A 23198-nucleotide genomic window follows, 5' to 3' on the forward strand; every position below is an offset into this window, starting at 1 on the left:
CCGCTGGCCTGCTTGCCCCCAACTGCCCCCCTGCTGGCCTGCTCACCCCCAACTGCCACCCCCCTGCCAGCCTGATAACCCCCAATGGCCCCCCCCACTGGCCTGATCACCCACAACTGCCACCCCCCCGCCAGCCTGATAACCCCCAATGGCCCCCCCCACTGGCCTGATCACCCACAACTGCCACCCCATCCTGGCCTGATCTCCCACAACTGCCCTCCCCCTTTTGGCCCCTAACCACTTCTACCTCGGCCCCACCACCATGGCTTTGTCCAGAAGAAGGTCTGGAAAGTCTCCCAGTCTAATTAGCATATTACCCTTTTATTAGTATAGATAAAAGATCAGGATGGGGGAAAAAGGAAGTATAAAAAGATATAAATTATTCAAAACCATAATATAGGAAAGATAGAATAATAAATTTACCCTCCCACCTGAAAAAGTAAAACAAAACAACAGACTTAACAAATGGCCCGGCTTACTGCCAGAGAGACTTCGCAGGTTTCAGCAAAGGAAGGAGAACCTGAGGTGGGGTCAGGCAGACTCCCTGAGTTGTATAGATGGAGCTGAGGGTCTGGGAACACCATGACAGATAGAATTTGAAGGACAGAGTACCAGAAAGAAGAGAGCTGAACGGAGAAAACTCCGGAAATCTGAAGAAGGTCCCCCCTGAGGTTTAGAAAAATGCTCCTCAGTGCATGCATGCGAGGAAATTACCCAAGACTGGGGGAAGAACCATTCCTAAGGATTAGAGGAACAGTGCCAGATGCTTACATATGGTTGAGGTCAGTGTCTATTCCCAACAGTCAGACAGGAAAAAATTATAATTCAAGGGATGTTGGGAACAATATTCCAAAAGGACTCCAAAAGGTCTTGCCTCATTAGTGGGGAATAATTAGTCCTAGGTTGAACATTGGTCTAGACCAGGAGTGGGCAAACTTTTTGACTCGAGGGCCACAGTGGGTTCTTAAACTGGACTGGAGGGCTGGAACAAAAGCATGGACGGAGTGTTTGTGTGAACTAATATAAATTCAAAGTAAAGGAGCAGAGGGGAGAGCAAGAGAACCCTCCACTCTTTTGGCACCGCGGGCCAGATAGAACAGCCGAACGGGCCGGATCCGGCCCGCAGGCCGTAGTTTGCCCACGGCTGGTCTAGACCTCACCTATCAAATCATAAAGGCACAACCCAAAAGATCAAACTGGTTCAAGGTAACTTAATTGCATCCCAGTACAAAATTCAAGAAGACTTATCTATAATAATAAAAGTATAATATGCTAATTAGACTGGACAGCCAAGTGACCTTCTTGACGTCATTCCAGATGTCCTTCTGGACGAAGCCGTGGTGGGGGCCAAGGCAGAGGAGGTTAGGGGCAATCAGGCAGGCAGGCGAGTGGTTAGGGGTGATCAGGCAGGCAGGCAGAGGGGTTAGGGGCGATCAAGCAGGCAGGCAGGCAGAGTGGTTAGGGGCAATCAGGCAGGCAGGCAGGCAGGCCAGTGGTTAGGAACCAGTGGTCCCGGATTGTGAGAGGGATCAGGCCTAAACTGGCAGTTGGACATCCCCCGAGGGGTCCCAGAGTGCAAGAGGGTGCAGGCCGGGCTGAGGGTCCCCCACCCCCTGTGCACAAATTTCGTGCACCGGGCCTCTAGTGCTATATAATAAAAGGGTAATATGCAAATCAACCAAACAGGGGAACGACCGGTCGCTATGACATGCACTGACCACCAGGGAGCAGACGCTCAGCACAGGAGCTGCCCCCTGGTGGTCAGTGCACTCCCACTGGGCGGCAAGCAGTTAGGGGCAATCAGGCAGAGGGGTTAGGGGCGATCAGCCAAAAGCCACGCTGAGGGCTGGCGAGCACAGCAGTGGTGGCGGGAGCCTCTCCCACCTCTGCAGCAGGTCTAAGGATGTCTGACTGCTTCTTGTGGGTCTAAGCCATTAGTCGAACATCCCCTGAGGGGTCCTGGACTGCGAAAGGGTGCAGGCTGGGCTGAGGGACGACCCCCTCTTCCCCAGTGCATGAATGTCAAATGGATATTAGACCTACATGTAAATTCTAAAACTATAAAACTTCTGGAAGAAAATCTGTGTGACCTTGGGTTAGACAAAGATTTCTGAGATATTATGTTAAAATCATAATCTGTAAAAGAAGAAACTGACAAGTTGAACTTCATAACAATTAAGATCTGCTCCTTGAAAGATACTGTTAAGAGAATAAAAAGATAAGCCACAAATGGGAAGAAAATATTTACAAAGCACATATTTGATAAATAACTTGTATCCAGAATAATTAAAGAATTCTCAAAATACAATAACAGGAACACAAGTAATTCAGTTTTTAAAAGTGGGCAAAAGATTTGAACAGACACTTTACCAAAGAAGATATACAAATGGCCAATAAGCACCTACTCAATATCATTAGTTATTAGAGAAATGCAAAATAAAACCACAACGAGATACCACTACACACCTATTAGAATGTCCAAAAATAAAAAGATTGGCCAAGACAGGGAGCATTTGAGATATTGCTCCCTGGCACATGTTCCCCTCAGGCATTCAGAGAGATCCAGAAATTTGCCAGAAAGGAGATAGGAACTCCTGATGTACACATGGACTCGATTCAACAAAGCTCTCTGGGCCAAAGGAATAAGGACTGTTCCATACCTTATCAGTACATGGCTGCCCAGAAAGCATAATGAAGATGAAGATTCGCCAAACAAGCTGTATACATTGTTTCCTATGCACCTGTCACCACTTTCAAAAATTATACAGACAGTAGATGTGAATGAGAACCAATGGCTAATGTCAAATAAAGTTATAAAACCAAACACATATATATATACACACACACACAAGACTGACCAAACCAAATGTTGCTGAGGATGTGAAGAAACTGGAACTCATACACTGCTGGGGGGATCATAAATGGAATCACAACTTTGGGAAATAGTTTGGCAATTTCTTAGTAAGTTAAATATACATCTAGTACATGAAGTAGGTATTTCATTCCTAGATATTTACCCAAGAGAAATGAAAGTATAAGTCCAAACAAAGATTTGTGCACAAATGTTCATAGCAGCCTTATTTCGAGTAACCCCAAACTGGAAACAACCTAAATATCCATCAATAGGTGAGTAGATAAATAAACTGTGGCATACAGCAGGTCCTCAGGTTACGTCGGAGATCCGTTCCTACGGCAGGACGAAACACAATTTTCGCTGTACCTCGGAACCCACCCACATAAGCACCTACGTCACTCACATGGGGCACATGAAAGAAAGATAACAATTCCTGACTTTTACTTGTGGTAAATAAATAATAAAAAACATAAAGCACATATGTACATACGTCAAAATGACGGAACTTTTCTTTTTTATAAATAAATGGGAGACGGTGACGTAACCACGAAACGACGTACGTCAAATCCGATGTAACCCGAGGACTGCCTGTATTCATGTAATGGAATATTAATTACTCAGCAATAAAAAAGACAAATTAACTGATTTCCACAACTATATAGATGAATGTCAAAATAATTATAGTGAATGGAAGAGGACAGCTTAATTATTTTATGTAATTCTATTTATATAAAATTCTAGAAAATGCAGACTAACCCTACCTGGTTTGGCTCAGTGGACAGAGCATCAGCCTGCGGACTGAAGGGTCCTGGGTTTGATTCCAGTCAAGGGCACATGCCGAGTTGCAAGCTCCATCCCCAGTAGGGAGCATGCAGAAGGCAGCTGATCAATGATTCTCTCTCATCATTAATATTTCTATCTCTCTCTCCCTCTCCCTTTCTCTCTGAAATCAATAAAAATTAAAATAAAAAAAGAGACAAAAGAAACAGTAAATCTGAAATTAAAAAAAGAAAAGAAAATGCAGACTAATCTATAGTGACAGAAAGCAGTTAGTGACTAATATAGTGACTAATCAATGGTTGCCTGGGAATGGGGATGAGGATGGGTTGGTGAGGGGAATGGGAGATGAAAGAGAGAGACATTAAACTTTGAGGAATAATGGATATTTATTATCTTGATTATGGTGATGGTTTCATAGATGTAAACCTATGTCAAAAATTTATCCATTATAAATTTTAAATATGGCCCGGCCAGTGTGCTCAGTGGTTGAGCATCGGCCTATGAACAAGGAGGTCACAGTTCAATTCCCAGTCAGGGTACATGCCCGGGTTGTGGGCTCGATCTGTTTTTATCTTTCTCTCCCTCTTCCTTCCTCTCGGAAATAAATAAAAAAATTTTTTTAAATACTAAGTTGATCATAGCCCATTATACCTAAAAAAACACACCGTTTTTAAAAAGATAACTATCTAAAGCAAAAATAGTAATATATTATGCAGTTTATAATAGATAAAATTAAAATGTATGACAATAGTTACACAATGGATGGGAAGAAGGCAATCAAAGTAAACAACAAAAGACTCTTACACTATTATACTACACATGAAGTGAAATAATATCAAAGATTAATTTAAATGTTATTTTTTAAAAATAAAAAGATCTAGAAGTGTGCCAAGTTTGCTAAAGCCATGTTGTTTATTTGGGGTTTATAAAGATTACAATCTGGGAAGATATTTCTGTAAATCACAGAGACTATAGAAGTTTTCTAATGAGTCTATAGCATGCTTGGCAGGATATGACCTGTTCTTTTGTTTTTCTGCTTTATAATGGGATGTAAAGCTAACTGTCTCATTACTGCTGCTGCTATATAAACATTTAAGTTATAATAACACTACTTAATGGAGCTGGACAGACCTTCAAGTGCATCGCAGCGATGCCACCGCTCGCCAGCTGTGAGACTTCAGGCAAATGCTGAACACTTGAGCTCGGAGAGATGCCAACAGGACCTCTCTCATAGGGTCACTGAGAGGATGAAATGAAATAATACTTCTAGAGCCCTTACTAGATTCCTTGACACATAGTAAGTACTAATAAATGGCTATTCTTATTATCAAGATTATACTAAAGGAGAAAACAAACACTAAAAATATTTGTGTTTTTTAACCAGGAGGCATACAATTTTCTAGTTTCAAAGAACACTAGAAGAAGGTATCACCCTGGAATGAAATTTGTTCTCATTGTTAATAGTCAAGTCATGCAGCCAGGTATCTAATGGACAAAAAATAGTCTAAAATTCTCCTATATCTAAAAACGAGAGCACAGGCAGGGGCCTTAGTTTCGATGATGTATAACACAAAGTCATCTAACTGATGTGCTAGGAGCACTGGAGGACATGGGAAATCCCAAGCCCTGGGAAGTGAACCTGCTTCTCATTCCCTCCCACAAAGCAGTTCGTTTGAAAGGCCGACTTATGTTTAAAGAGAAAATTATTTCCACAATTAAAATTCCTTTAACATACCATCAAGTGTAATACTTGGGCTTTAATATTTTGAAAAATACTAACTGCATTCAGTTATGAAATGTGAGGAGGCGACACCTGAAAGAGATAGGCCATTATCCCACAGAGACATCATATTAAATTATGGAACCATGATAAATATTTCAAAGGACAAGATTCTAATCACTCTACTTGTAATCTTGCCAGTTGGAACAGTTCTAGGACCCACCACTTGGTGGCTGAGCACAAGGGTGACCTCAGTGCCTGCTCACCAGAGACTCACCTCGGTCTCTCTGGAGAGGGGTTGGGGCTGCGGGGAGGAGGTGTGCGGGGCACAGCTGGCTTCGGTGCAATGCTGGCTGCAGGTAGAAGGCCATGGATGATGTGTTTCTGCACAAATAAAACCCAGAACAGGTCACTGGTGTAAAGAATCACCTGGGTCCTGCCACCACCCCTCCCTAGGCCTAAGAAGGGACACTGGCAGTTCAGGGATCTAGCCCCACCAGGAGGCCCACTCCTCCCCTTGCTCATCTGGGCAGACAAGCATGCCCACCCAGGGAGCACCATTACAGCTGCCTATAGTGGGGCCTTCTCACCTTTCCTCCTCAGAGCAGCTTTCCTGACCCCCAGGGGAGCCCCGAAGCACCTCCATTTGTCTTATAGCACTGTCTCTGGTGACCCCAGGCACTCACTTGCTAACCCCCTACAGAACAGAAGCTTCCTGGGAGCAGGCAACCGTCTTGTCTTTCTCAACCCTGAGCTCCACCACTTAGCACTTTGCTCTACACCTGTACATTTTAGGTAGTTTTGATGATGCAGAATAACAAAAACTAGTTCCTACACACATTGAAAGTAGGAGAATCTGCTTTAGGCAACTGGGAGTCTCTCAGAAGTTTCTGAGAATAGCCCAATCATATTCTGTGCACCAGCCATTCATTCACACCTACTAGAAGCAAAATACCATGACAGCAATTAATAAACCTTGTCGTCATCCTCAAGGAGGGAGAGTGCAGAGGAAAACATGCAAATACTTACTATGTAACAGGGAATTATGGAATGTGTCAGGGGAAAGATAAGAAAAAGTGCTGAGGTAACCCAGGGAGGGCAGGGGGCCTCTTATGCCCCTTGGAGAAAACCACAGAGAAATTTAGAGTAGATCTTCAAAGATGGCCACTGCTCTCACATTTGGGAAATATGAAGAAAAGCATTCTATGAAGAGGGAACAGCATGAACAAAGGAATGAAGCAAGACATTAGTGGCAGTGCTCTGGAAATAACAAGTATCCAGTTTGCTGTAATATAGAGGCATCTGAGAGGGAGAGGCTAGAACAGTGGGTTGGGACTAAGAATGGGGATTGTTTCCATTTAAGAATTTTGAATATATTTTATTGATTTTTTTACAGAGAGGAAGGGAGAGGGACAGAGAGTTAGAAACATCGATGAGAGAGAAACATCGATCAGCCGCCTCCTGCACACCTCCTACTGGGGATGTGCCCGCAACCGAGGTACATGCCGGTGACCAGAATCAAACCTGGGACCTTTCAGTCTGCAGGCCGACACTCTATGCACTGAGCCAAACCAGTCAGGGCAAGAATTTTGAAATAAGACTAAGGTGATCCTGTGGCCTAGTGAGGAGCACCACTGAAAATGCCCTCTGGAAAGATTAATGAAGCAGTGGTAGGCATAAGGTATGGGAGAGAAGACAGGTACAACCAAGGGGAACAGCCAGGGTTCCTTCAGGAGGGATGGAGAGACCTTCCAAATGTCTCCTGCAGCATCCCCCAAACCCCCAGTTTCACTTGCATGCCAACCCCAAGAACAGGCATTCCAGAGCAGTGTCTGCTATATTCCTCTATTCTCTGTTTACTGCACTGTGTAGCACCTACCATCCCACACTGGTCAAACAATTTGACAGTTTAATATCTGCCTCCTCCCACATTCCCCATCCTCCTCCCCACCCCAAGGAGATGCTCAAGGAGAGAGAGGAAAAAAAAAGGGGGTTTTCTTCACCTTTGAATCCCTAGGGGCTCACATCCAGTATATCCTCCAAAAGGCCTCATGAGTTTTGCTTTTTTTTTTTTTAATATTTTTTTAAATATATTTTATTGATTTTTTACAGAGAGGAAGGGAGAGGGATAGAGAGTTAGAAACATCGATGAGAGAGAAACATCGATCAGCTGCCTCCTGCATATCCCCCACTGGGGATGTGCCCGCAACCAAGGTACATGCCCTTGACCGGAATCGAACCTGGGACCTTTCAGTCCGCAGGCTGACGCTCTATCCACTGAGCCAAACCGGTTTCGGCAGTTTTGCTTTTTTTTAAAAAAAAAAAAAAATAGAGTGAATCTCCCATAATATGCTGAACATTTCTCACTGTACCACTATAATCATTTCCAGCTGCGGTCCTCCTACCTCAGCCTCTAAAACACAGGATGAACCCATCTCAACCCAGCAGGAAGACCCTCATGGGCAGCCCCACTCTCTTGATGACAGGTTAATGGTCTAGTGTGGTTGCTAAGCTGCTATCTGTTGGTTCCTACCACTGAACCAAGATTCATTTCTTGCTACCCTTCCTCATCTCTACACATATTCTCTATGATGAATTACTTAAGGGTTTGTCTATCCTTTAGACCATGTGGCCATAGGCTGTCAATTAACTGTGGGTATCTGACACAGAGCAGGAACTCAATAATGCCATTCTGAGCAAACAAAATTGCAATGCAAAAATATTCCTCAAGTATGTCTTCTCTGCTTCTCAGCCTGTCTAAAACGCTCGCTGCAGGTGCGGGGGCTGAGAACAGGTAGCCAAGTCAGACATGCTTTCTATCCTCGATTTAAAACAGAGTTCAGGAATGCCCTTATCAAAATGCTTTCTCCTCACTTAAAGTATTACGTTTATGGAGAACTGGATATAAGTAGGTTTGGAGTTTCGCCAGGCAGTGGCGAAAGAGACAGCAGCACGGGAGTTGGGGGTGTATACAGGCAGTGATTATAACGATAGACTGGAATTAGAAACTAGGGCTGGAAATGAAGACAGGGAGAACACTGGTAAGATCAATAGATTGGTTGTGCGGAATGGGGATGGGGGTGGGAGGTTTGTGTTAACGGATTGTTGGAGTCAGGTTACTAGAGCAAGTACGTAGCAAAAAAAAAAAAAAGAAAAAAAGAAAGAAAGAAAAAAAGAAAAGAAAAGAAAAGAAAAGAAAAGAAAAGAAAAGAAAAGAAAAGAAAAGAAAAGGAAAAGAAAGAAAGCAGAGAAATAGTGAGGAGCTGCTGCATCAGTTCAGGTAGATGTTGGAGGACAGGGCGGGGCGGGAACAGCTGCCAGATGTATTTGGTGGGTAGACTCTAAAGAACTTCTGATAGGGTGTCAGTGGTGGGTGGCGGGGAGGAATCAAGAATGACTCCCTATTGGGGACACCCAGCAGTGGAGCAGGTCTGTGGCGGGCAGGAGTGAGCTCCCTGACACCTGAGAGAACGATGTGGGGAGACAGGGCGGTTCCTGTCCGACTGAGGCTCACCTGGGATAAAGGATTCTTTAGAGCACAAAAGATCAGGGCTTTTCGAATGGAAAACCACTTCCCCATGCGCTGCTACCTTGCCTCAATCTCAAGCCAAATCCCAAGCCCTCCTCCTTTAACTCCTGGCGCCCAGGCCAGGGCGCAGGCCGCGCAAGAATTTACTTACAAACTGGCTCTTGCGGCCTCTCGGAACCCCCAGGAGCATCTTTGCTGTGGGGAATGGCCCCACCGGGTCTGGACCGACAAGCAAGTCTTCTCAAAGACCAGGACCGCTCCCTAAAGCCTGGTCCCCGCCCGCCGGCCTGGCCCCGGACGCATTTTCTACTCAGAGGACTCCGCAACAACCACGTCTGCTACTGGCTCTGCTTTCTCACCGGCCAATTAGAGCCAAGGATACTTCATACCCGTCGCTCTTGGCAACCAGCGGGTCCCATTCAAATTCCCTCCGGGGCGGGAACTGTGCGTGCTGTCCGCTCTCTTATTGGCCAGAGGAGATGTCGATCTCTGACGCCATAGCCTATCTCATGCCCTACGAGGAGGAGGGCGGGCAAGACAGAGGACGCGACTGTGCAGCCAGGATTCGGACGGAGCTGGGGTGTCAGGAGTCAGGCAGGTGACGAAAACGAGGGACTGGGCCTCCAGGACAGGAATCTCCTAGTTTGAGCCTTTGGCAAATAATTAGAGAACACTGACGACCGGCTCCTGCCAAGAGGCCCCGCCCCGGCTTCGAGTGGAATGCGGGGCCGTGTGCAGGACAGCCTTGCATTTCAGTCTTGCATTTCCCTCTTTAGATCGAGGCCGCCATGGATAGGAACCCCCCTGATGGCACAGGCCCTGTGCACGTGCCTTTGGGGCACGTTGTTGCCAATGAGAAATGGCGTGGGTCGCAGCTGGCACAGGGCATGCAAGGTCGGTGGGCTGCCCTCTGCATAAACCCTCTCTGTCCTCGCCCCACTTTTAAAAATCATTCAACCAATTGCTACCTTTTTCATTCAAACTTATTTTCTTGTCTGCATTTTAAGGGAAAATTAAACTTGTATTTGAGGATGGCCTAGCACCGGTAGATTTTTACTTGTCTGTCAGATCCTGCATTCTTTATATCACAGAAGCCGATTTGGTGGCAGGAAATAGCTACCGAAAGAGGCTGGTTCGCGTTAGAAATGTAAGTACTGAATTGAAGAAACTGACATTGAAAATTAATTTCTAGTCCTCCTCCCTCTTATGTATGAAATAATGTATATAAAACCATTGGCCATTCCAAGCACTTTTGGAGGGATAGCTTTCTTAAGCCTGAAAGGAATTTTATTACAAAATGGTTTACTTTTGTTTTATTTTTCTTTGAAGTCCAGTAATCTTCAAGGAATTGTACTAGTTGAAAAAACGCCGACGAGTGAACAATACTTCCCAGCCATACAGAAGTTTACTGTGCTGGACCTTGGGATGGCGTTGCTTCCAGTGGCCAGCCAGATAGAAGCGTCCTGCATCATTATCCAGTTAGTAAGTACTGATTCCTATTCCTCCATAAGAGCCCTGTCTTGACTCTCAACTGACCTTCATGGATCTTTTAGCAGCTGCCCTTGTTCGTTATGGTTTCTTCCTGAGCCCATCAATGCAATCCAATCATTCTGTGTTGCTTTATAAAACCTTTCTGAGGAATTTAAGTCCAGAAGCAGCCCCTGCAACCAGCTGAGCTTGATACCTATTTTAGGCAACTATTTAACAAAGTGAACAAGTTGGAGACTTGATTTGAGACTCCCAGGCTGTGATGACTCCATCATTAATATTCTGCATTGACGCTGGGGAAAAGGTCCTCTAGCAGCTGCTTTGCCTCATCCCCACGTATCTTTTAAGCATTAGCATTCAGTGTGCAAGTTTATGTTGTTTTTAAACCTTATTGAAGATTATTCAACTTGATTGTACGTCAGAACAATCTCTCTTGTGGAGAAACTTTTCAAAATAGTAATACATGAGCCTTACCTCAAACCAATTAAAAATCAGAATGTGGGAGTAGGGCTTAAGCATCAATTTGTGTTATGTTGTTGATGTTAAATCTTCTCCTCTGATGTGCAGCTAAGATTGAGAACCAAATCGTTCACAGATCCCTCCATGCTCACTGCCACATTTCTTGTTTTACTATTCCTAACTTTCCTTGATGGAGTGCTATTATCTGCCTTTCTGTATCCATAACTAACTGAAGACTGGGTTTCTCCTTTTACAGGCAGGTCCAATTTAGACATAGTCATCACTTAATCACAAGTTTGAATTCCTCAGAGTATGTTTTCATTGGTTTTATCCTAACCATTCTGGAAACCCAAGTTTTTATTTTTAAAAACTTTATCTCTTACCCCTTTGTGTAGTCATATGGTTCACCTTCCAATAATTTTGCTGATGAAAAATTGTATTCATGATATATGAAAACATTTGTAGTAAAAAGTTGAACCAAATAGAAAAACTAAAACAACTGTTAGTCCTCTAGAGGGTGCTCACATGCTCTTTAATTTCGGTTTAGGTTCAAGAGCAAACCAAAGAGCCCAGTAAGAACCCTTTTCTCAGGAAGAAACAGGCTCAGCTCTCTGAGCCGTTCTTACTTCGAACTGTGCAGCAGATCCCAGGAGTTGGAAAAGTGAAAGCTTCCCTGCTGCTTCAGAAGTTCCCGAGTATCCAGCAACTAAGTAATACTTCCATCCAAGAACTGGAGCAGGTCGTTGGGCAAGCAGCAGCACAGCAAATTCATGCATTCTTCACACAGTCCAGGTGACAGCTCTTCTCACAGCATCTGCTACGGGTTCTACTTTACACCAACTACAGGCTCCTGTTTCTTTTCATATTTATATATATGAAAAAGATTTCCTCTCACAACTAGTGAAAGATGAGGGAGGCCTGAGTGGACCCTGCCAGCTGCCCTGTGCTGCTCCCTGTGTGCTGTCATTTAAGTTGGTGCTGCCCTGGTTCTGCTACCATGAAGAGGGCCAGTGGCGATCTTCCTAAGAGAGTCCCTTGAATTAGAGACTCAGATTGATAAAAAAGCCAGCTTGGGCAGATTTGAATGTGTGACCTTGACCTACATCTGTAATGGAAAGATCTTATCAGGTTTCATGGATATGACCTTCTAACGGAGACAAACCTACAATGAAGCACTGTGTACCATAAGCCCCTTGTTCCTAGTGGCAACGCCTCTGTTCTTCAGGTCTGGTCTTAATATACCTGTGCTTTGAGGGTTGCTGCCATTGTAAATAAACTGTACAGCCTTTGTGTTTCCTCCCTCAATCGCTTCCTTTATGGTGGCTGCAATTTGTTTATAATCACTGGGCACATCTGAACACAGAAAGCCTGGAGTGTAGAGTACCCACTTAAAGATAAAAAGCCAAAGTGTGTGTGTGTGTGTGTGTGTGTGTGTGTGTGTGGCGGGGGGGAGGTAGGGAGAGTGTGTTTGTAAATGTATAGCCCAACAATGTGAAGATACACAGGAAAATGGCAGGGCAGCTGTGTCCAGAAAGAAGAGCTGGGGATCAAAAGGTACACTTGCCTATTGAAAAAATAAATACTGCCCTCGCTAGTTTTGCTCAGTGGTTAGAGCGTGAACCCTGAACCCACGGTTCCCATTCCCAGTCAAGGGTATGTACCTCAATTGCAGGCTCAGTCCTGCTCCAGTCAGGGCACATGAGGGAGGTAACCAATTGATGTGTGTGTGTCTCTCTCTCTCTCTTCCTCCCTCCCTCCCTCCTTCCTACTCTCCCTTCCATGCTCTCTAAAACCAATGGAAAAAATATCCTTGGGTGAAGATTAAGTAAATAAATAAAATTAAAGATGCCATATGTTTTCAAAGATACTAAGATAACTTGAAAGTCCAGTTTTATGAAATGTAATTTTTTTAAAAAACTAACAAGGAAATCATTTGTGCATTAATATAGAAACATTTTGAAAGGAGAGAATTAAAGTGAAAAAATAAAAAACATTAACTCAGGCAAATGAATCTGTTTATTTAAATATTTACACAAAAATGGCCCTAAGAACAGTGGATACATTTTCCCAAAGGTGTTGCTTCCCTTTTGATATTGCACACTAGAGAATATTTTAAATTCTTGTTAATTCTCAAAATTAGATCTCAATGCTATGTTTTTAAACTATATAACTTGTAAAATGTCAACAGTGAATCTCACTAGAATCACGGTATCATCCAACTTATAGCATGAGAAATCAACTGGTAAAAATGTCATTTTAAAAAGTCAAATGAATCATTTACATCATTATCTTATAAAATTCAACCCATTTAAAAGACTTAAAATATACAACTATGTACTTTCTACTTTAAACAAAATGAAAAATGTTTTGAGTATCAAACAGTATATTATCTACCTTGTAGACAGCATCTTCATCTAACACTGCCACTGTGTTAGCAACTTGTAAATGACATGTAACTAGAAGAAAGGCTGCTCCAAAATGGTTTTATCTAATAAGTCATGACAAATTTGATACTAGACTTTATCTGGAAATAGCATTCATAATATATAGAAATAATAGTAAAATCTTGACATTTTAGGTTAATGAAGTCCCCTTAGAAAGCAGCTCTTTGTAACCCTTTTAGTAATACTAATTTAAACCCATCCTTAGAGTCCCTTGACTGCCTTAATTTGGGCTCATCTAGATTCTGGGTTAAGGAATGATCTATTACCCAAGCCTGGAAACTTACATATAAGACCAATATAGGTAACCCCAATTTAACTCTGATGGTAACTAAAAGTCATAATTGTAGCCATTAAAAATAGCCATATTTTCATTACTATTCTATTTATAATACATTGTATAATAAATAACGTGCAGCAAAATGGTGACATTCCTTGAATAAATTTGTTTTCCACACATTTCTGTAAGTTTCTTGTTACTTCACTCATAGACATCCATTGTAAGGTTACACTGTGAGAAAACACGATTGAGGATATTTAGAAATTTCCCATTATGGCACAAATATGAAGGCCTAGTCAGCACTGGAAATGTTTTGGGCCTGAGCGTTTTTGTTTCCTCGCATTAGTACAAAGAACTGTCGGAGTTAAGAAGGCTGAAAGGAGAGGGGAGCTTCTTCTTGACTTGAGGCCTGACAACCCCAACCGACGGGAGGCACAAGGTGCTGGCGGACTTCTGTCTGTTCTTGTTGGTGCCCCAACTCAAGAAAGAAAGCTTTTTCGAGATTTTCTTCGTTTTATCACTCTTATCATCATCATCATCTATGGCTAAGCAGATCATGGAGTAAGTTTTCTGCATCCCCACAGAGTATGTGGCACATTTATTATGCTGCACATAGAGAAGGAAGAAAAGGGTGTTAGAAACCCTCAATATATCTGATAAGTGATTACAAAGTCTGAGACACATTCTGCACTTACAGCATCCTCTTTAAGATTCACTTGATAAAATTCTGAAACTCAGGTGACTAATCCTTATATAAATTTAGGTTCTTAAAAACAAGGACAATTTTTAAGGTATACACTCTAGGATTCTTATATTTGAAAAAGTAATACATACTTATGGTCAACGATATGAAAATACATACAGTGAACAGTAAATATTCCTCCTACCTTTGCTCCAGGCCCTTCTGAGTTAAACATGATTTCTGTTGCACCTTTGGAGATAATGTTCATATACAGGTAATGATATGTGCATAAGTATATGTCACCATTTGGTCTTAAAAGGAACACACTATACACACACTGACTGATCTGCACCCTGCTTTCTTCACTTAACGTATCTTGGATTTCAGTCTATGCCATTAGGTATAGCAAAACTTCATTCTCTTTAAAGACAATATCGAATCCACAGTGAGGATGCCATTAACTTTTCCCCCAATTTAAATGGTATAGTCCTGTAGTATTATATACATTCATGTGGTGGTGCAACCATCACCACTGTTCATCTCCAGAACTTGGTCATCTTTGCCAAACAAAAGTGTACCTATTAAACCCAGCTTTTAAAGGACTGTGTAGGACTCCAATAGGAAATCTAAAGAAACTTGTTTTCTAAACACGTCCATGTGTGCCAGGGGTCCTCAAACTTTTTAAACAGGGGGCCAGTTCACTGTCCCTCAGACGGTTGGAGGGCTGGACTATAGTTTAAAAAAAAACTATGAACAAATTCCTATGCGCACTGCAGGCCCGGGATGAGTCGACTGCTAAGCAGGACAGGCAGCGGCACCCGGCGGGCCAGATAAATGTCCTCGGCGGGCCGCATGTGGCCTGCGGGCCGTAGTTTGAGGCCCCCTGATGTGTGTTATTGTAGGGAGCGGCTATAGGGTTAAGCCTTGGACTGACCTGTGGCAGGGCCACAAACAAGTACCAGCTTGGAGGGCAGAGCCCTCTTAGCTTAATTAAGCTTACCATTATAGCCCTCCCTAGTTCCTTCCTAGGTAGCTAATGGGCTGTGGGAGGTGCAGCAAGTGCTGCCAAAACAAGTGAAACTCACAAGAACATTGTAAACATGTTGACCACTCCCCTTGTTTTGATCTCACTATAAAATAAAGCCTCAGCTTGCAGGCTGGGTCTTCCTGTGTCCTCATCCAGGCACAGGAGATCCACCAAGCTCCAGCTGTATCCTCTTGTCTGTCTTTTCTTTAATCCTTCACCCCCCCTCCTCAGGCTCACCGAACCCTTGGCTGTGCTGGCGCCACACAGGTTATCACCTACTTGTAAGGCTTGCCTAACATTGAGATTGCTTTGTTCACCAAATGTTTATCAAACATCTGTGTTCCAGGCACTGAAATCAGGCCATTGATATAAATATACATACAACAGACTAAGTGGTTGGGTACATTGTTCATAATATAAATAAAGGAATTTGAGTGATGCAGCAATAAAGGAGGGTATTCTCTATAAAATGTCCCTCTTCACTATAAAATACATGGCTCCTTTGGATAAAATCCTGCTCCCTTTCCTATAAAACTGCCATTAATCCCATATGATCTACAGGACACACGTGCTCTCATTAAAAACAATAAAACAAACTCCTGGAGGCAGATTTAATGCCTGCAAACATTTTTCAACCTTCACCTGCTTAAAATCCATTATACAGAATAACCCCTCCCTTGCAAACACCCTCAGTTCCCTTACCCAATTCCACCAGTGAATGTCAACTCTAATTCAACACTCACTGCCTCCCCCAGATCTGCATTCTAAACAGATGCCCTTACTGGGGAATATTTACCAAGCTGACTGGCTTCCCTTGACATTCTAACCCTGATCCCAAAGCTTTACTGGACACCCCATTACCTGGCACTCCTACATTTTCCTAGTAACTATTCCTTTTCTCCTAGACACCTCTCAAGCCCCGCACATGCCCTCCTGATATCCTTGCCTTACATGTAATTGCATCTGTCCACAAAGACAAGCCCTCTGGTGTACCTGGATCTCATGCTCTGTCTTCTCCAGGTTTTCCCTCCTTGCACCCGTCTCCCAGACCTTCCCCACACAAGCTTGCTGCTACCTACACACACACCACCACCACCTTCTTTGAAAAGCTTTCCTTTCCCCCTTCCCTATGTCCGTCCCCCACCCTCAGCTACCACCCCAATGGCTCTGCTCCCTTTCACAGATCTTCCCTTCCCCCATTCACTTGTTTTCCTCACATCTTCCTGGGGCTTTATGGAACTCTCAGGGCTTTATGGAGCAGTTTGAAACCATAGCCCTAGTCAACTTTTACATTACATGGATGAGGAAACTGAGGCCAAAGGAGGGGTATTAACCTACTGAAGGTCACATAGCTTGTTAATGGCAGAGAAGGCCTGATTCCAGGTCTTTTGATTCCATGCCTAGGATTCCACTATATCAGCAGTTTTCAAAATATGCTCCACAGAGGACTCCTAAGGGATCCCCACTGTGATCCAGAAAGAATGTGTGTTTTTTGGCGCGGGGGTGGGGGGGTGAGGGTGGGAAGGGGAGGCTGGTAATCAATTCAGCAGAGCTCTCAGCTCTATTCTCATTATTTGGTTTTGTTTGAAGAAAAGGTTTAGCAGTTAAAAACAGTGCTTATGCCTGGCTGGTGTGGCTCAGTGGTTGATGTCGACCTATTAACCAAGAGGTCATGGTTTGATTCCCAGTCAGGGCACATGCCGAGTTGCGAGCTTGGTCCCCAGTGTGGAGTGTGCAGGAGGCAGCCAATTAATGTTTTTCTCTCATTATTGATGTTTCTATCTCTCTCCCTCTCCCTTTCTTTCTGAAATCAATAAAAATATATTTACAAAACAAACAAACATAAAAACCAGTGTTCAAATGTTATTATCTAGAATCCTTGCTGGGAGAAAGGATTAACCACATCATGGTTATTATAACACCTATTATGAACTGAAACATATCGCATGCCAGGCACTGTTTTCCCCATTTTCCTGAGGCTGAGCTGTTCCCTGAATTACCCAAGGCCACACAACTGGTGGCAAAGCCAGGACTCAAATCTAGGCAGTCCGAGTGTAGAATCCTTGATTTTCACCACCACATCCATTGGCCTCCTTCAAAGATATAACAGGTTTGAAAGAAGCCTTTCGATCTCTGTTCAGGGGCGGGGCCGCTCTGTGAGGCCACGCCTCCCTCCCTGTCAGTGCCATCTACTCCAGCTCTTCAGCCCAGAGCTCAGCCTTTTATTCATCCTCCTTTTAGACAACCTCTTTTCTCTTTCTGGTTAGGATCTTGATCACTTGTCCATCAATTCTATGGAGTCTTCCCCTAAAAGTACCATTTCTCACGATCCCCTCTCCCAAGGTGCTCTGTGAGTCCACTGACTTTATTTGTTAAATCAAGATACAATTCACATCCCATAAAATTCACCATTTTAATGCAATTCAGTGCTTTTTTGTATATTCACAGTTGTGCAACCACACCACTATCTAATTTCAGAACCTTTCCATCCCCCTAAGAAACTGTACCCATGAGCAGTCACTCCCCATTCCCCAATGCTCCAGCCCTAGCCCCTGGCAACCACGAATCTACATCCCGTTTCTGTGGACTTTCCTATTTTGCACATTTCTTATCGGTGAAATCACACAATCCATTCACTCTCCAACCCTCTCTAATCTGAGTTCTGTTGCCATCTCTCTTTTGTCCTTTTGTCCAGCTGCCAAATAGACATGGCTCCTCCTCCCTCACTCTCCACCCCTTAACTTACGCAACACAGTGGGCCACTCTCTCCAGGCAGGATTTTCTTCTCTTGATTCAGAAGCACCTTTTTGCCCAATCTCTCTGAACTCGCCCTCGCAACTTCCTTTACACCACTTCTAACAGACCTCTAGATGTTTGTGGTGTCTCAGAGTTTAGTCCTCAGCCCTCAGCCCCTCGCAGGCAATTTCATTCAGTCTCTTACAGCTTTAAATATCATCACTATGCTGAAGGTTCTCAAATATTTACTTCTAGCTCTGACTTCTCCCTTAAACTGAAGATTTGAACATCCAGCCACCTACTTTACATTTATATCTAGATTGAAACAGTCAAAGCAGAATTCTTGTTTTCTCTCGCTACCGCCCGTTCCCCATCATTATAAAAAATGATGGAGCTGTTGAAGCCAAAAACTAAGGAATCATCTCTCTTTCTACCATCTTTTTTTTTTTTTTTTTTTTAACATACATCATCTACAAATTTCTATCAGCTCCACTTCAAAGTATGTCTCAGGTGCATCCACCTCTCTCCACTGCCATGCCACCCCTCCCAGTGTAAGCTGCTAGCATCACTGGCCTGATGACTGCCATAGCAAGCTTACTCTGCTGCCACGCGGCCAGCCTCCAGGCAAAGATATCCTTCTAAAGTAAACATCCTATCATTTCATTCCCTTCTTAAAAGGTTTAATGGCTTCCAAAGTCCCACTGCTGCCAATGAGGCTGTCTCCCTCCCACCTCATTTCCTGTCATCACGATGCTCTAGTCAAAAGGCCCTCTTTTTGTTCCTTCACCAGGAGCTTAATCATGCCACAGGGTCTCTGCACCTGCTGGCCCCCTGCCCAGAATGCTCCTCTTGTACCTCTTCAAATACAGAGGTTCCTCCTTGTCACTCAAGTCTTTGTGGAAGTTCTGTCTGAACTTGACATATACTCCCTAGCCCAATCATTCTATTATGTTACACCTTTTCTTTTCTTTGCAGCACTTATCGAAATCACAACCACTCATTTGCTTATTTAGTGCCAGCTTTGTGGGGCAGGAACCTTATTTGTCTAGTTCCAGCTGTAGCTCCAACACCTAAGAAGGGCCTGGCACACAGCTAATGCTCAATCAATATTTGCTGAATGAATAAATGAATGTTGTTATAGAGGGAAATCTCTAAGGTACATTGTCAAATGCGGCAAAGTGTGACAGAGTATATGAAATGATTCCTTCCACTGGGGGGAAGAAAGAATATAACTCCACATGAACTTGCACAGGCATCAAACATGTCCCAAGATCTCACAGGGAACATCAATGTTATCTTTGACAGGTGGAGAGGATCTGTCAAATGACAAGCCTTCTGTACCATTTCAATATATTTTTACTATGAGTATGTATTACTTTTGTCATTAAAAAGGATATACTCAGGCCCAGCTGGCGTGGCTCAGTGGTTGAGGTTGACCTATGTACCAGGAGGTGACTATTCGATTCCCGGTCAGGGCACATGCCCGGGTTGTGGGCCAGACCCCTAGTAGGGGGCCTGCAGGAGGCAGCGGATCAATGATTCTCTCATTATTGATGTTTCTATCCCTTGCTCTCTGATATCAATAAAAATTTATTTTTTTTAAAGGATATAATCAGGAAAACAAAGCTATTGGTTATTTTATCTACAGGATCAATAATACAAGTTTTCTAGAGCTCTCTGACCCAAGGCAAGCACATCCCAGCAATGGCAAGCTTAGGAGTTCAGTCATTTGTGGCATGCTTCAAATGTAGGCAGGAGGAAGAGGGTCCGGGAAAGACCTCTGAGGTTATACCAACTTCACCCCACTTTGCTATTTACTATCAGGGGTGTCAGCGCTCACCATGGATGAGGTGGAGTCCAGGAGGCTCACAACCTTCATCTCAATGTCGTCCTTGTCGAAGCTCTTCAGCAGTTTCATAACCTCGCTCACTGTCAGCCATTTACAATCCACATCTTGAATGGAAACAATATAATCCCCTTCCTTGGCTCCTGCCAGCTACAAAAGTATAATGGAAATAAATGTCAACATTCTGTTCATTCAGTTCCTGGAATCAGTTTCCAAGTTCATTAATAAAATAGATATTTGCATAAATTTGCTTTAAGAATTAAAAATTAATCTTTTCCTCTTTGGGCATGTAACATCCATAAGAAGTCTTTTTAATAAAGGAACCCTAAATCATTCACCCACATGTTTGTTTGGGCAGTTTTCTTTGTATTTTACCAGTTTGACTGCCTGCAAAAATGCCAGTGAGTTTGGCCCCACCTAGAATGGCACACACTTACCGCAGCAGAGCAGTAGGGATCCAGGAAGTAGACTTGAACTGGAGAGTTTCCTCTCAAGGTGAACCCTAAGTCCCCTTCTTCTGCGGTGAAGTGAATGCTTCGAGGAGATGTCCATCTCTTGTTAGCCGAAAACACAGACAAAGGACCCTTTGGAATAGAATATCATTAGCTGTGGGATCTGAAGGCTGCATCAGGCATTTGAAAGCTAAAGGAAATGTTGCCTGTTGTCTTTGCAGATGTCATTCAGCCTTGCTTAGAGACTAACGTAATGACACCATCTGAGGTAATACATGCTACAGCAGTCATATGAGAACATGAATTGCCATTTTCTCTAAAATATCCAATATATTTTAAATAAAATTGTCTTAATTAAAATCTCTAATTAAGAAAATCTAAAACAGGGGTGGGGAAACTTTTTTTCTGCCAAGGGCCATTTGGATATTTATAACATAATTCGAGAGCCATACAAAATTATCATCTTAAAAATTATGTTGCTATGAAAAAAGATCCTAGATTTATTGAATTCCGAGTCCTGCCTGCAGTTGCCATAGCAGGGCCAGACCAAATGATACCGCTTGCAGGCCAGACGTTCCCCATCCCTGATCTACAATATGTAAAAATAACCTTTTACATACTTGTAACATGTAAAAGCTGTCCCTTAGGTCATTATGAAATAAGCACTCAACATACCAATTTCTGGAAGAAGTCTGTTGCTGTCACCTTGGAGAACTGTGGCACTATAATTTCAACCTCTTGCTCAGTTTTAGCTAGAAAATAAGATTAAAAGGGAAAGTATAGATATTTCTGTAGTTAAAAGTTATCCTCGATGCTGGACAGGTAACTCAGTTGGTTAGAGCAGTGGTCAGCAAACTGCGGCTTGCGAGCCACATGCGGCTCTTTGGCCCCTTGAGTGTGGCTCTTCACAAAATACCACGGCCCGGGCGAGTCTATTTTGAAGAAGTGGCATTAGAAGAAGTTTAAAAAATTTGGCTCTCAAAAGAAATTTCAATCGTTGTACTGTTGATATTTGGCTCTGTTGACTAATGAGTTTGCTGACCACTGGGTTAGAGCATCATCCCAATATGCCAAGGTTGCAGGTTCAATCCCATCAGGGTACATACAAGAAACGACCAATGAGACTGACTGGCATGGCTCAGTGGTTGAACGTTGAACTATGAACCAGGAGGTCAGGGTTCGGTTCCTGGTCAGGGCACATGCCAAGGTTGCAGGCTCGATCTCCAGTGGGGGGCATGCAAGAGGCCACCGATCAATGATTCTCTCTCATCATTGATGTTTCTCTTTCTCCCTCTCTCTTCCTCTCTGAAATCAATAAAAATGTATTTTAAAAAAGAATCAACCAATTTATGCATAAATAAGTAGGACAACAAATCGATCTCTCTCTCTCTCAAAATAAATTTAAAAAATTAAAATTCAGGTCTGAATCTTTGCTCTGAAGGGAAGAGGCAGCAAACCTCGCTCCTAGTCATACGTCCTGTCACTTGGTTTTGGACTACTGGTCTACCCCCCTGGTCCAGTGTGACCTGTACCTACCATAAGCCATACCCTGCTCTGGGGCTGAGACAGAGCAATGACAAACTGACACATTCCCTGCCTTCAAGCGGACTAGTGGACTTCCTTGGGCACTCATAAAACCCTACTGAGAAATAATCTATATTGTAGGCGTCGCTGTTACGGAAGGAAGTACCATGTCTGAGAGCACAAAGTCCTGGAGGAGATGTGCTTCTTTTCATTATTAGTGTGTAATGTGATGATTTCACAGTGAGCAGTGAGTTTGCCAAATTGTGTCCATCAATAGCTCAAATCTCCACACATCTATGGCAGACCCAACCCCCCACTCCTTACCATAATGCTAGTCGGCTTCTCACACAGGATCCCAGTGCAGGCTAAGTACACATGAACAACAATATAAAAAGAAACCTGAGGAAGCAGACTGGCACTGCCAAGGTATATCACACCCATCTATTCACAGGATGACCCTGTGGCTTCTTACAAACTGCCTGATACAGTGCTGAGCTTGGAGAAGCTGCCCATCCACTAAGAGTTGTGCCACCACCCCTGGAACTCACCAGGAGTCATGTGTCTCCCTCCCTCCAGGGAGGTTATATCTCTACATCCTGGCCACAGAGCACCTGGTGTGGACCAGGGGTCCAAGGAAGTGGCCACAGTGTCTGTGAAGGAGACTCCCTGAGCACTATTCCTGCTTCCACCAACCAGCTTGGTCACCTAAGCCTTTTATGGTCTCATCTTTAAGATAAGGGAATACCAGTACTTCCATCATACAGTTGGCAAAGGAGATTGCATGAGATTCTGTATACAAATGGTGCTTATTATTGGACCTGGCAGATCAAATGCTCAGTAGATATCAGCCAACATTACTACAGCCAAGCCCAGGATTCTAGCCTGAGCTAGAATCTAATTCTAAGGAGCTGCTAGCCCCTGAAAACTGGGGGGTGGAACTCCAGAGCTGCGGACAGAGATTTAGGAAGTAGGATCGAAGGGGGTTTGTCCAAAGGGGGTTCCTTTGATTGGGCCACCCTCCATCCCTTCCCCTAACTCCTGGGAGGATCCTAGTCATTCTCACTGTAAAGTCACCTCTGAGGAGGTCCCTCCACCCCTGGCCTCCACGGCAGAACTACTGACACCTTTCCAAGGGCAGCAACAAGTGTCCAGTTCATCTTCATATTCTTGAAAACAGGACAGTGCTCAACACTTTGGAGATCCTTAGAAAATGCTCGTGGTGCACAATCTCATTTATATGTGGAATCTAAAACAGTCCAACTAGCCCTAACCGATTTGGCTCAGTGGATAGAGCGTCAGCCTGCGGACTCAAGGGTCCCAGGTTTGATTCCAGTCAAGGGCATGTACCTTGGTTGCGGGCACATCCCCAGTAGGGAGTGT

At 43.6% G+C, this 23198-nt stretch overlaps 3 protein-coding genes across 7 annotated transcripts in view; 1 reads left to right on the forward strand and 2 right to left on the reverse strand.

Moving 5' to 3' along the window:
- Positions 1-9279, reverse strand: part of CEP89 (centrosomal protein 89) — a 71545-nt gene extending 62266 nt beyond the window's left edge. For 2 of the 4 annotated variants that reach the window (XM_080644401.1, XM_080644400.1), the window contains exons 1-2: positions 9035-9279; positions 5632-5738 (exon numbers count right to left, since the gene is read on the reverse strand). In XM_080644401.1, coding sequence (XP_080500527.1) covers positions 5632-5738; positions 9035-9073 — 146 coding nt within the window. In that variant the 5' untranslated portion in view covers positions 9074-9279. Of the gene's footprint in view, positions 1-3615; positions 3679-5631; positions 5739-9034 lie in introns of those variants that run through there. The other 2 variants (XM_080644403.1, XM_080644402.1) reach the window with 2 other exon arrangements.
- A 140-nt stretch (positions 9280-9419) lies between these two features.
- FAAP24 (FA core complex associated protein 24) lies at positions 9420-12838 on the forward strand. Of its 2 annotated transcripts, none has more exons than XM_080645560.1 (5): positions 9420-9481; positions 9660-9777; positions 9891-10030; positions 10213-10365; positions 11378-12838. In XM_080645560.1, the coding sequence occupies exons 2-5, from the start codon at positions 9672-9674 to the stop codon at positions 11624-11626; spliced, it is 648 nt and encodes a 215-aa protein (XP_080501686.1). In that variant the 5' UTR covers positions 9420-9481; positions 9660-9671; the 3' UTR covers positions 11627-12838. The 2 variants fall into 2 exon arrangements, with proteins under 2 accessions (XP_080501686.1, XP_080501687.1); XM_080645561.1 differs by having other exon boundaries at positions 9429-9477.
- RHPN2 (rhophilin Rho GTPase binding protein 2) overlaps positions 12830-23198 on the reverse strand; it is a 54771-nt gene continuing 44402 nt past the window's right edge. Inside the window, exons 12-15 of the mRNA XM_080645559.1 lie at positions 20970-21046; positions 20280-20426; positions 19837-19992; positions 12830-14157 (exon numbers count right to left, since the gene is read on the reverse strand). Coding sequence (XP_080501685.1) covers positions 13894-14157; positions 19837-19992; positions 20280-20426; positions 20970-21046 — 644 coding nt within the window. The 3' untranslated portion in view covers positions 12830-13893. The remainder of the gene's footprint in view (positions 14158-19836; positions 19993-20279; positions 20427-20969; positions 21047-23198) is intronic.

This window comes from Plecotus auritus (genome assembly GCF_963455305.1).
Source record: "Plecotus auritus genome assembly, chromosome: 10".
Classification (NCBI taxonomy): Eukaryota; Metazoa; Chordata; class Mammalia; order Chiroptera; family Vespertilionidae; genus Plecotus; species Plecotus auritus.

What these genes read in the sequence shown, in the direction of transcription:
- FAAP24 (XM_080645560.1), top strand. Translation starts at nt 9,672, where the DNA reads ATGGATAGGAACCCCCCTGATGGCACAGGCCCTGTGCACGTGCCTTTG. An exon ending in GGCTGGTTCGCGTTAGAAAT is followed by an intron (nt 10,031 to 10,212) that starts GTAAGTACTGAA and finishes TTTTCTTTGAAG; the next exon opens with TCCAGTAATCTTCAAGGAAT. An exon ending in CCTGCATCATTATCCAGTTA is followed by an intron (nt 10,366 to 11,377) that starts GTAAGTACTGAT and finishes ATTTCGGTTTAG; the next exon opens with GTTCAAGAGCAAACCAAAGA.